This window comes from Taeniopygia guttata, chromosome 2 (genome assembly GCF_048771995.1).
Source record: "Taeniopygia guttata chromosome 2, bTaeGut7.mat, whole genome shotgun sequence".
Lineage (NCBI taxonomy): Eukaryota > Metazoa > Chordata > Aves > Passeriformes > Estrildidae > Taeniopygia > Taeniopygia guttata.
In genome coordinates this window covers 132,060,212-132,073,967 of record NC_133026.1, presented here as the reverse complement: position 1 = coordinate 132,073,967, position 13,756 = coordinate 132,060,212, and the positions used below count along the sequence as shown (strand labels likewise).

Below are 13,756 nucleotides of genomic sequence, written 5' to 3'. Positions count from 1 at the left end.
GGGAAGACAGGAATTACATGCATCCCTCAACTATTTGAAGTTTAGCTATAAGAAACACAAAGACAGAATTTTCTTGAAGATGCACAGGTAATAAACAAAATGTAACAATTAAGGGATTGTATTGCATGTAACAAAAAAAGAAAATCAAAAGAGTTGTTAATCACTGAAAGAAATTGTCCAGTGGGGTTAGGGATTCACTCTCCTAGGAGGTTTTTACAACTCAGTTGAACAAGATCCTAAAAACCTCATCTGACTTTGAAGTTAATCCCACATGGAGCAGGAGATTGGTCTGGAAAAACGTCCACAGGTCCCATCTGACCCAGTTTATTCTATGATCCTATGTTCAGTGGCAAAAGATCAAAGTATTTTAAAGATGCTATGGGTTTTAATGATATTCTCTGTTATAGAAATAGTAAATAGCATAGGAAGCTATCTAAATCACAGGACATCCATGCATTATCACTCTGTGTGCAGAGACATATTTTTCTGCTCAGTACCAGGGGGCCTCATACTTTCCTAGCATGGTTTCCTGTCCCACTGCAGTAAGAAAGAAAGTATTGTTCAGAGACATTTTATATAAAAACAACGATTTCCATAGCCTTGATTTCTCATCCTCATTTCTGAAGAAATACACTCCACTATCCAAGACAATTACAATCCATAAGTATAATTCAAAATACTGTCATTCATACTTTGATCATAACAGTAACCAAGACTTAATTCACACTATCAGCCTATGTTGAATAATGCCCAGGATGAGGAAGCTTTTTTCAGAAACAAGCTACAAAATATAAAGATATGTGAAGTTCAAGACACACCACCACTCTTTACCAAACACCAATGACTTCCTCCAGCCTCTCAGCTTCCTCCACACACACTGTCAAACATGACTGAGAATATGAAAGACAGCCTAGTCAGGCATTTCAATAGCAAAGACATTAGACAAATCATTCAATTCTGTTTTCAAATAACAGGGGTATTTGTCCTGCTCCACATGAAAATACAGGTATATTTTAACAGTGGTTATAAGGAAAAAGGCCTTATCTACATGAGTATTCAGATACACAGGAATGTTAGCAAAGTTAGTGGAATTTAATCCTATCCTCAAAAAAAAAAAAAAATAAGCAAACAGAATACAAACAAACCAACAAACCTAGAATGAGTCAGTATCTATCCCTTATCCTTTTTTAAAAGGATTTGTTACAAGGTCAATCTGTCATCTGACTGCAGGAGCCAAAGTTACTCTTCAAGACTGTATTTTTCTCACTTTAATTGCCTAAAATTATAAGTCTGGGTAAAATTGTGAGTTCTTCACTGTATCAGGATCATAACAACCTCTAAGGATTATGAAAGCTTTAAAGTAGTGAAGAGTTCAAACATGTAGCCTCTGTTGAAATTGAGACCATCATTTGCTGTTTATTGAGATCAAAAGAGCTATCAAATGTAAATAGTTTCAAATAAATAAAATTAATAACAGAAATAGCTTATGAAATTGTCATTTGAAGGGACTGATCATATCCACATAGCTTGTATTAAAACCACAGGGGCTTTTTAACAGTCAAGAGAATGCAAAGAATCAGTACAGAAATGCAGATTCTGAATATTAGTTCTGCTAGGTATTAGTTTGCAAGTAAAGTTTTCTGACTGTAAAGAAGCACTATCTCCTGGCTCAAAATGGTACCTGTGCAAGGTATTAACACTCAGCATTAAATGAAACAATTTGAAGAAGTGTTTTGCTGAAGGGTTATGTTGGGGCAGCACCACTTCTGTACTGTCCCAGCAGAAGCAGGGTCAGCAGCTCGGCCAGGAAAGGCAGAAAGGGAGGCATGAAGCAGGTCTTGCTCCCACCTGCAGACCTGAGTCCCACAGCATGCAGCCAGGGGAACCCAAGGATAGGGCCCAGGGTCAACAAAGAACCCAGGTCCCCAGCAGCGTCCATGGTGATGAGGCAGAGTTGAGGCAATCCAGGAAGCCAAGCCAATGGATCCGGCTCAGCAAGGGATCCCTCCAGGCAGCTGCATGGCTGAGGCAGGGACCAAGGCTGAGCACTAGCAGCTCCCAGGCAGAGGACTGGAGCTCCCAAGGGAAATTATTGCAAATCATCCTCACACAGCTCTTGTCCCAAGGCTGATCCCAGGTTACAGCTGCGCCACATCGGAGAAGCCAAACGCCCCCAGGAAAGGAGTAGGAAAGACCACTAAGGACCACGAAGTACAGTGGCTGAACAGTTGTCCTGACAAGTTTGGGTGTAACTTTCAAATGAATAAAGAGGTAGATCACTTCAAATAAAATGGAAGCGGGGGGAGGGGGGATGGCAGGGGGGGTTTTGATCGTTTCTAAATGATCATCACTTAGAGATGTCTTAACTGTCATAGATGTTCCTATGGCATTAATACTGGCCCAATATAATCAAGACTAGATTTAAGATTGAAAGTCTTCAACACATCTGATAATACAAATTCTATTCTATCCATGGGAAGACTGAGATGTGAAATTCATCCTAATGAGAAGCATAACTTTTAAACTCTCCAATTGTGAATTTACAACTTCTGAATAATAAGTGGAATGTCTTTGGAATAATTTACCACTGACTTTCTTTTTTTTCCAGAGACACTTGTTCTCCAGAAAGATGAATACAGTTGCAGATTATCAGCTTTTACAGGTGTTACATGGATTAAACTGAAAAGAAAAAACACACAAACTGTTTATAGGAACTCTTTCCTCATGTTTAGAGTGTTATGCATCTTTTGTAGAGAAATGGAAAGTCAAACCACATCTCTTAAAGACCTACTTACTTGTATGCAATAACAAATCATGGAATTAATTCCAAATCCTAGTGACTTAGAAAACCTGATTGTGACAGACTAATTCTTCAGTGCTTGCTAATTCTCAACAGAATGAAAGGATTATGCATTACCACAAGTATGCTACAATATGGTGTTGCAACTCCATACAGATCACATTGCAAGTCCAGCAGTTAGAATCACTCAGCAAAGAGAACTTGAAGGTTTTTTTCAAAATCAAACAACCCCATGGAAATAATCAGAATCCAAAGGTTGCACTGAACCAGGGGAACTGAGGGAAGTTCCCTACTTACACTTTATGTGTTTCTTGTGTTGGTTTTGGGTCCTATAAAACAACTAAAAATTTCTTACTTTTGTTCTTCAAAGACAGAGAAAGAAGGATGTTTCAGTGGCTCCAAGTGATAGTAAGTTGCCAAATACTCTGAAAGAAGGTATTCAGCATGCATTAACTTTCCAGTCAAACATTTTTCCTTTCTGTAGAAGTAAAATATTGGTTTAGTGAATTGCCATTCTGAGGTGCTAAAAGTGATATTCGCTGCATGCAATGTTGTATCAAATCTGGAGGCTGCATTTTTCCAAAATTTTAGCATTTACATTTCTCACCTGTATAAACCTCATTCTGTTGTCAACTGACTCATTCAATATGAATTTCCCTATATAAATTAGTATATAATAAAAGAAAAAGAACAGGAGCATATTTTATATATCAATGATACTCTTATTACTAAGAACTATTACTGCTTGCTCTCACATGATTTATTCTTTAAATTTTAATTAAGCTGAAACTGTTCATAAACATAAAAAATGACTGTTCAAGGTTTTTTTACTCCCTTGAAATTTAATCCCCATTTAGCTAAGTACACCATTCACCAAGATAACTAATTGTACAGAAGAAGTGCTACCATTATCAGTTTTGTTTGTTTGAGCTAGAAGGAACTCACACATAATGATAATTTTTGAATGTTAATGCCTATATATTTAAGTCTCTTTAATGAAACTATAAAAGGAATAAGTCATCCAAACATTTTGAGAATCTTAATCTAATGCTCTGGCAACAGTCAAAACATTTTCACTCCCTGCTCCTATTCATGGCCATGAACCTTGTAAGCAGTATTCAGCCTTAAGACCTTTGAAAGAGGAGTATTCTTTGCAATTCTCCATCATCTGAGGCACATGCTGCTAATACTGGTCTGTACTAAACAATTTAGGAGAATCTGAAGTAAAAGGGAGGAGTTTAGCTTGAAACTTGATATTATGAAGATCTCAAACACATCCACCAAAGAACATTTCAGACAGTGTAAGTATCACCTTATGTAAGGTCCAAACCAGATATATATAGATATATAGATATATATATGTAATGTGTCAAAAAATGTCTACAAAGACCAAAAAATGCATATTTAAAATAGGAAGTTATTAGAAGTCATCCTTCAAGAAACTGAAGTTGTATTCAGAAGAGAGATACAAAGGAATTCTGGTAAACCAAAATAGTTTTAATAGAATAATAAGTGTAGGCATAAAGCAGGGCATAAATAGGAGACTGCCACAGTCTTTCTGAATTAGATCATTTTTGTTCCTATTCACAGTGATTAGGAAGGTATTTACTTGAGAATATTTTATGCAGAATAAACTGGAGGACATACTTTGAACTAATGTTTCAGAAAGAAAAGCTATAAAGTGAGTTAACAAAATAAACCCATATTTTTAAAATGAAACTATAGTGTAAAGCATTTCCAATCTAAAATAATTATTAGCTGTAGTACACTCTTTCATTGATAAGAAGTATAAAATTTGGCAAAAATTCCAATATATTTTTAAGGAATTTCAACATTATATCAATTGAAGAATAGACAAAGGAGTCTGGCATCCACATTGGACAGATTTTTAGAAACTAAAATACACAATAAAATTAGCAAGCATGTGAATAAATGATGATAAAATGTAGAGAAGTCAGAATGACTTTAGTAGAGGGAATTCACATCTGTTACATGTATTAGAATTCTTTCAAGTAGTCACAGAGAAAATGAGAAAATAGGATTTATTCCTACTGCTCAGTTGGGATTACAGGCTTTTAAAGAATCTCAGCTTTCATGAAAGAGGAATAAACTAATCCATGAGAAAACTTAATGAAAGGACAAGAAGAAAAAAACAGGAATAAATGATCCAGCATTTTTTAAGAGAAAGTTTCCCCAGCAAAGCCTCACAGGAGATCAGTCTAGAGATACTCTGTTCACCTTATTCATAAATTATCTAGAACAAAAATGAATGAGGGGCAGGAAAGCTTCGCACTAAATTAGCAAAAGTAATAGAAGAAAATGCCAGCTGAGAAGTGTTGCAGAACAGTCGCAGACTGAATGGAGAAGTTGACTTGCTAAAAGACAGATTTAGGTTAGACAGCAAGAAAAGCTGTCCGTGGTCAGCATGGTGAAGCAGTAGAATTACCTAAGACTCTAAGGAAGAATCTCATTGGAAATCTGTCAAGAGAAGTCAGACATGTATCTATCTATCTGTCAAGTTCAAATGATCCATCTCAAGGAGAATCTAAATGGTGCATCAGAATGTGTCATTAGGAAATGAAGCATTCTTCCTAATGCTATGTTTCTAAGGATGTAGGCATAATGACTCAAATATCTGTCCTAATTGGCTTTTGTAATCAGATGAAATGAATACAGAAATTATCTCTCTTATTACTAGCAACATGATTTAGTCAGCTATTAAAAAAAACAAATAAAATATGTAAACCTACTGAAAGCAGCATTTTTAAGTTACCTTAATGAAAACCTAGGCAATTTGACACATTTACACATAATCTCAGTTACTTTAATTATCAGGAACAATTATTAAATTTTTATATTTTTTATTATCTTATACTTCGTTAATCAAAAACTTCAGTCCATTATTTAAACCTACTTTTCAGTCTTAGGCCGAGAAATACATAATATGCATACTATTGTCTCCTACTTCACAAAAGACAATATTTACCAATTGCATGGTATTTGCAATGAAAAAAACTGATTTATATAAATAAATTACATAAAAATATTACATGAATAAACAATAAAATGGTATTGTTTACAAAATACATATTTTTAAAAAAGACTAACATAATACTTCTTGAATATTGCCATATGTCTTCTACAAGTATCTGTAAGAATCTGAAAAAGATTCTGTGTATCAGATCTAAACATTTTATCCAAAATGTTGTGTAAAATGATCTTAAAAGAGTTTTCTGTGATTACATCAGTTGTGCTGAATTTTTTACTCTATCCTTCAGCTTTTTTAAAAATTCAGATAGCTGGTTTTCACTTGTTATACAATAAACACCAGCATACACAGAACAATATATGTTAGTGCATTCAACTATTTCCCAGAAATACATTAACATTTGCATGTGTATGCACATATAAATATGCATAATATGTGTGGATATGTACAATAGCTAATAAATATTTTAAAGCACAATATTATATTATATAAAATGTTCTAACACTAATTTTACAATAATCTTGCACAGAAGAGCCTAGGCAAGCAGGAAAGAAACAAATCCTTGCTCTACTTTGCAATAATAAATATCTCAGTATTAGTATCACTAGATCACTAGATATACTTCTGTTTCTCAAACAGAGACTCATCCTCCAATCAAAGAAATATACTTGTATGAGTTTGTTAGTCAAAAGAGGATATGTATTAACTTAAAAGCCATAATCACAAATTCATATGCAATTGGAAATTACATGAAATGAAGACAGATATCTTAAAAGCCCCTGGAGAAGATTTCTCCTTAAAGGAAATCAGTTTCAGTAGTTATGTGATTTGGATTCATAAGCCGTGAGTAAGAGATCCTGAGATTAGGAGAAGCCTGCTGTTAACTCTGACAGCTCCATACCTTATTGGACCGCAGAGACACTCTTCCTCCGCAGCGTGCACAGAATTTCGTTTGGCAATAGGAACAGTTATGGCCACAGCCATCAGCAAATTTGGTTTTGTGGCAAATGCCACAGGTTGGGGCATCACCCTTCTGTTCCTGGTGCTGCTGTGATTCTTCACCCATCTTCTTCACTTGCTCCTTATACATCTCAAACTGCTGATGTAATTTTCTGCAGAAGAGAAGAGATCATTAGTTGTTATTTATTTTTTCCCACAAATACTTCACAGTCACTAAATTGTAATAATTTTTACAAATCAGAGAGAAATACTGTAGTAAAGCAAATATATATAATTTATGATGCTCCAGAAGTATTACATTCAAGAATTATTTCTTTTTCATTATAACTAAACTCTAGGAGGAAGCTCAACATTGATAACATTGAGCTCACAATCCAGCTGTTACAAAGAGATAAAACTTTGCTTTAGGATGGGACCAGATGTTTGCTACAAATGCAACAGTTGGAAACATAGGAAAAGTGATCCAAGAGCCCATGGTGCTAAACAATAAACTGGCAAAGAGGAAGAAAAAAAAATCTAATTCATTCTTTAAAATATTCTTTACCTAATTCCACCAGTCAGATGCAAATATCTTTTCTTGATCTGGTTTATCTTCATCTATCTAACAATATTGCATAGAATAATGATTCCAAAATGCATTTTCACTCACTTTTCAAGCACTTTTCAAGCACTGGGTTTAAGCCCATAATAAGTTACCTCATCTTAACAAGTTATTCTAAATCATTTAAGCCACATATCATTGGATAGAAACTGTCATCTCATCTAAAATGTAAAGTAGAAGACAGGTGTAAAACCCAGGAAAAATTGCTTAAGGTACACACATACATTTACCATCTATTTCCAGAATTAGAAACAAATGCAGTCAGTGGCCATGAGTGTCCAGAACTGCAAAGTTAATTCATCATGTTAATTCATCCATACTTCTGAGTCTACAGTCATCAAATCTCAACATATGATAATGGGAAGTGTCTCATGCTGACTAAACCTACAGACGCATTTGGTGCTTTATAATGGTAGTTCTTCTCAAAAGTTCTGTTTCTAAAAGTAAATGATGTAATGGGAAATTTAATTTTCATTATACATAGCCATAATATTTTTGTTTTTGCAGATTCTGAAAAAGATGGGAAGGGTGACATTGCACATCATGAGAGTTTCAAACCCATTGAGGAAAAAAAAAGAACTTTGACTTTTCTCTTTTTTTATCATTGTGATTTAAAGGTGATATTTAAATTCTTAGCATGGAATTTAACTTGCCTAATTTTGCAATTGAGATTATAAAGTTTATTAAATTAAAAGTTATTAATTTAATTTCAGCAGATTTTTAACTTCCTTGAATATGTTCAGGCAAAACCAAAAATTAAGCACTTTTTATGAAACATTGAATGGGTAACATAAGACAAAAAAATAAAATTGCAAAAGGCATTCATTTTTCCTTAGAATTATTCTTCTTGAGAATCTTGAGATTAAGTTAATAAAAAAAGCACACATGGATCATAAGATAGAACAAAAAAAAAACCCTTCTAACTAAATCCAGGAAACCAACTTCCTTAAGTGTAAAGTATATAGATCACATATAAATTAATGATGCAAAACTATTTCATTAGAATTTTCAGAGGCACCTACCAAAACAAATATTACACAAGTCAGTTAAAAATTAATTTAAGCAGTTATTTACTGTGGATATTCACATATATGGCAAGAATTGCTGGGATTTACTTTATTTTTCAGGAAAACTCCCCCCAAATATACTTTACATTAGACCGCAGAGGAATTGCAGGAACAGGCAGGCAGCTCCCTCTCTCCAGCAGGAAGGACAGGAGGCTGAAGTTGTGCCTCTCCTCTGTACTAACCTGCTGCCTGAGCTCCCAGCTGCCACCAACCCTATCCCAGGCAGAGGGAAAAAGGGATACTTCATTTGTTTGTGTCTCTTTTTTCTGTGTACCTGCCCTTGTCACTTCAAGACCAGTCCTGAGTTCATGGGTTGTCCTCAGGTCCAGCAGTGTGGATTCCCAACAGCAATGGCTCAGTTTTCCCTCGCTTTCCACCCTGTCCCACCTGCACCAGCAGGGAAAGGGGCTCATCTGAGACCTCTGCAGGAGTGATGGCAGAGTCGGCATTGCCCTAAAAGCCATTTGGGCAGACAGGAATAAGGGGCTTCCTCTGCCTTCTCCTTGCTGTTGGGAAGGATGAATAAATACGATTGCCTGGCAAAAGACTCACAATAGTACAGCCAGGATGAAAACAATCCCCCCTACTGGCAGGACAATACCCTTACCTACACAGATAGGTCCAAAAGTCAAATGGACTGTTCCATCTCACCCCCCAGAATGTATGGTTCACCCCACACCTGTAACCCTCTCCTGAAACATCAGGTGTCTGTGACCCCATTGGCCCAAGTCTTGTTCCAGCCCGCCTTGAAGTCTCCTGATAAGGGGCCTCCAAGGGGCCAGATGCCCTCTTGGACCTCCCCTCTTGGAATCCCCACCCTCTTGCAACTTCCCCCCTCTAGGAACTTCCCCCCTCTCCTAGAGCATCCTCTCTATCCCTTGTCTCCCCCTTCACCCATCACCTCAGGCCTTGCCACGTGCTGCATCTGGCAGCCCCAAGCAAGACCTTTCACCATCCCTAATAAACCCTACATTCTAAGAGCAGCCTTCAGAGATCTCTCGTCTCCATTCATCAAAGCCGTCCTGGAGCCCAGCTTTCCCTACACCTTGCTTCAGAGCTCACTGTTGAGTGCTCTTTGTTGAATGGGGCAGGACACAAGTTACTAATAAGAAAGAGCTGAATGAAGTTGAAAAAAAATTTGGAAGTCTGGAAACCTGGCCCATTTCAGCGTTTTACACTGACAACACTATATAATTGGTAGTTGGTAGTCTGGCCTGTTTCCATCAATAACACATGTAATCTCTGAGACCTTGCCTGCCTTTTAATTTTGCTTAACACTGCATTCTTCATTTAAAGCATATTATCTATGCTGAACTCCAAGTTTATTTTTAGGCTGCATTCAGTTTTGTGACTTCCTTATAATCTACAGCCTTTGTTTGTATGATTACTTGCTTACCAGTCTCACTGATGCATAAAAAGCACAAGGCTTTTGCCAAATCTTAAGCCTCGTGTACTAAAATAATTTCACTTTTGTTTCCTCTTGGGCACAAGAATCTATGTAAAGGTCATAACTTTTCCTTTAAAGTATAAACTTTCCAAGGTTATACAGAGTAGTTTTCAAAAAAAAAAAAAAAAATCCTTGTTCTAGTAGGAAACACATCATCAGCCAAAATTGTTATTACATCTTTTTCCGTTTTGAGAAAAATATTACATGTATTGATAGCTGTCAGAAAAAATTAAACAGAGAAGACAAGAATCTACGAAATATTCAGTTAGACACAATATGTGTTCTATTTACTAAGTAGAACCACCTGAGATGAATAATGAATATGCATACTTGAAACAAAATATAGAGTATTCATTTTAGGAATTTCATTTTAAAAAATTTTATCTACTTTGTAGATAAATAATTATTTTTTTTATTATCTAGCCTGCACAGGTTTAAGCCAAAATTTAAGCTAAAATTACACATCAATAATTAGGTGTTTAGAAAACACATTTAGCAGAAACTTTATAATGTATACTTTTCAGAAAACATAATGCAAAATAAAATTCCATTTTGTTCAAGCTGTCTGCATTCATTGCTGCCTGAAGGGCTTGGAAGTTCACTTACTAGGGAAATTAACATAACCAGTACCAAGGCAAACTTCAGAGACTGAAACCAAATTCAAGTATCCCAAGACTACAATTTCCAGTCCCGCTTTCCGGTGAGTTACTCTGCTAATGCATGAGGTCAAGAGCCATCCATGATAGTTTAGGTTGGAATAGACTTTTAAGATCATTGAGTCCAACTGTTCACCCAGCGCTATCAAGGTCATTGCTGATCTATGTCCCCAAATGCCATATCCACACATCTTTTAAATACCTCCAGGGATGGTGGCTCAAACACTTCCCTGAAAAGCCTGTTCCAAGGGAAAGAAAACCCATTTCCGTGAAGAATTTTTTCATAATATCCAATCTACACCTCCCCTAGTGCCACTAGAGGCCATTTCCTCTCATCCTACCACTGGTCACCTGAGACAAAAGCCTGACCCACACATGGCTGCACCCTCCTTTCAGGCAGTTGTAGAGAGCAATAAGGTCACCCCTGAGCTTCTTTTTCTACAGGCTAAACATCCCCTGTACCTTCAGCTGCTCCTCATGGGACTCCTGATCCTTCACCAATTCATTACCCTTCTCTGGACACACTTTACCACCTCAATGTGTTTCTAGTAGTGAAAAAATAGGTTCTGCCCACGAGTTGCATTTTGGGCCAAAATTTTATCCACAATGAAAAGCCTTATTTTTAGACATGATAGGGACTTTTTTGTTGTTTGTAAATCCAGATAGTTATATTAAATCATAATAAACAGATTGTTTAAGTAGAAAAATCAGAACTGCATATCCATGACCCTTATATAAATGTATTTTGGCAATGGCCCCTGTAGCACATGCCATCTATCTGTACTGATGCAAAGCCTCACTCCTTTACTACATTTGTTTCAAAAATATAAGTATGTACTTTAACAACTGCTATAAATTTTAGAGGAAAATGAGAAGCTGTCATGAGTTTACACAAACACCTAATGATACTGAAAATTTAGTCTAGGAAATTGGTAATTAAGTTTATTCTTGTGAGAATTACTTCCCTGAATCACCCTTGTATCAGCTGGAAGTTACAGTGATGAAGTTCATGAGGCTTGTATGACAAGACAAATTTGTTTGTTTTTTTAAATAACATATCCAAGATAACTTCGTAGAAGACATCATCAAGCGTGAAAAACAACTGTTTGTAAGAATTTGGATTGCTCTGACAGTGTCAAGATATAGTTTGTTTTGGAATACTTGCTTTGTTCTGGTACAGAGTTAATTCTGCTTTTCCTGATTGCCCACACCTTTCCAGGAATGGAAAATTCAATATCAGTCAAAAAGCAGCAAACTGTGAGTCTCTCCTGATCCATGCCAAAGGCAAGTAAAAAATTCAAGTTTGTTATTGACATTTTATTACCATACAGAAGTTTTAATTTTCTCCTCCACTCCAGAAATATCCCTAAAACTTTCAACATTTTACCAAAACTAAAACAAAATTACTGACAAGAAGTTCTGAAACTATACCTGCCTCCCAAAAGTTCTCATAAATGTTTCTAAAATTTCTAAATCTGCTAAAAATCTACCACTAGAAGGGCAACTGTTAAGAAAGAATCCAGGATGTTTAGGCCAGATGTAAGTGTAGAAGCTGCTAATCATCTCCTGGCTACACTTTTCTCAAAGTTTTATTACAGATGTAGCACTTGCCTATTTCGTATTCCCAGGCATGGAGCATGGATGTGGCTTTAATCCAGGCTTCAGAAAGGGTTTGTTCACTTTCCATTCTGCCAAGTCCATTAATTTAACATTTTTTCTGCTGGTGGCAATGACTGTCTGGTAGCATAAGACATTCTTCCTGTACTGTACTCTTGAAGTTCCTGCTTTTACAATTGTGCCAGCTAACCTGTCATTGCCTACACCCACTTCTTAATGGATATTACTCTTATATATATATCACCCCATGTTTTAGTAGAGGTTGGTAAACAGCAGGCTGAACAGCAGTTCTGCTGATAAGAACCCCTGGAAAATAGGGTGGAAACCAGGCAATACGCCAGTGGTGTGTGTGCTTCCATTACAAACTGGAAAATTACATATGGGTCCATATTAGCAAGAGTATGAGCAGCAGATTAAGGGAAGTTATTTATTCCCTTTGACTGGCACTGGCAAGGCTGCACCTGGACTATTGTGCCAAGATTGGTGTCTGGCTGTTATTGATGGATGTGGACAAATTGGACACATTTGACAAGTCCAGTTTGTCAACAAAAAAGAAAATTATCATGTCTTTGCTCTATCCAATGAAGAGGAATGGACTAAGGAGTGATTTAACACCTGTCTGAAACTAGCTATCTAATCTAAACATTACCTGAAAAGAAAAATTACAGAGCCAAATTTTTCCTGGTGGTCAAAAATCCAAATCAAGCAGCAAAAGATACTAAAATGTCACTTTGTGAGGGGGTTAAGGCTGGGCATTAGAAGCAGCATGAACATTTGGAAGGCAATGCAGCACTGAAAAAAGTTGTCCCAAGACACTGTGGGATCACTATGTTTGAAGTTGCCCAGAAAGAGCTCCAGCTGCCTTAACTGAGTCTTGGCAATAACCATACTCTGAGCAGGAGGTCAGTTCAGAGACTCTCTTCAGAAAACATTCCTGTTGTTACATTATTGGCAAGAGCATTATGGAATCAGACAAGAGATATGAAGTAAAACCCAAGCAGAGTCACAAAGAAAAATATTCAACAAGAACTATTTGGCTTAGCAGCATTGAAAAGAAAAAAAGTAACCACTTTTACTAACAGAAAAAAACTAGATATTTATGGTTTTTATAAACTACAGTGAGAATAGCTCTCTCAAAATCTGACCAATGAACCTACATTTGCTTTCAACTCTGTGAAGTGCAAAGGGCAGAAAAACCTTGAGTTTGTGCTTTGATATGGATTTGCAGAGGTGGTAAAATAGAAATGAAAAATAAAAAAAAAAAAACCAATGTTCAGCAATGCAAAATAGGACATTTCTTAATTGAAAAATGATGATTTTTGCCAGTGTTCTACTGAAATGAGAAAGGGCATCACACAAAACTCCTCTTCAGAAGACCATGATTCTACTCTACCAGATAAAGAAAAATTATTAAGCAACCAAATACTCAAATCTAACTTCAAACAAAAACCTCACATCCAATTCTATTTGAAATGAATGGGTTATCATACCCAGGCAGATAACACAACTAGATTATTGAAGCAATTCAGAATTCAGAGTTTACAGCTTCCATATCAGTGAAAATGAAATATTGACAGAAAGTAGATGTCAGCAGAGATCTCTACAAACATTCACTCAAT

The 13,756-nt window shown here is 36.2% G+C and overlaps 1 protein-coding gene across 45 annotated transcripts in view; it reads right to left on the bottom strand.

The window, feature by feature from the left end:
- RIMS2 (regulating synaptic membrane exocytosis 2) overlaps positions 1-13,756 on the bottom strand; it is a 447,420-nt gene that overhangs the window by 350,868 nt on the left and 82,796 nt on the right. For all 45 annotated transcript variants that reach the window (XM_072924886.1, XM_072924887.1, XM_072924890.1 and 42 more), the window contains one exon: positions 6,691-6,901. In XM_072924886.1, coding sequence (XP_072780987.1) covers positions 6,691-6,901 — 211 coding nt within the window. The remainder of the gene's footprint in view (positions 1-6,690; positions 6,902-13,756) is intronic.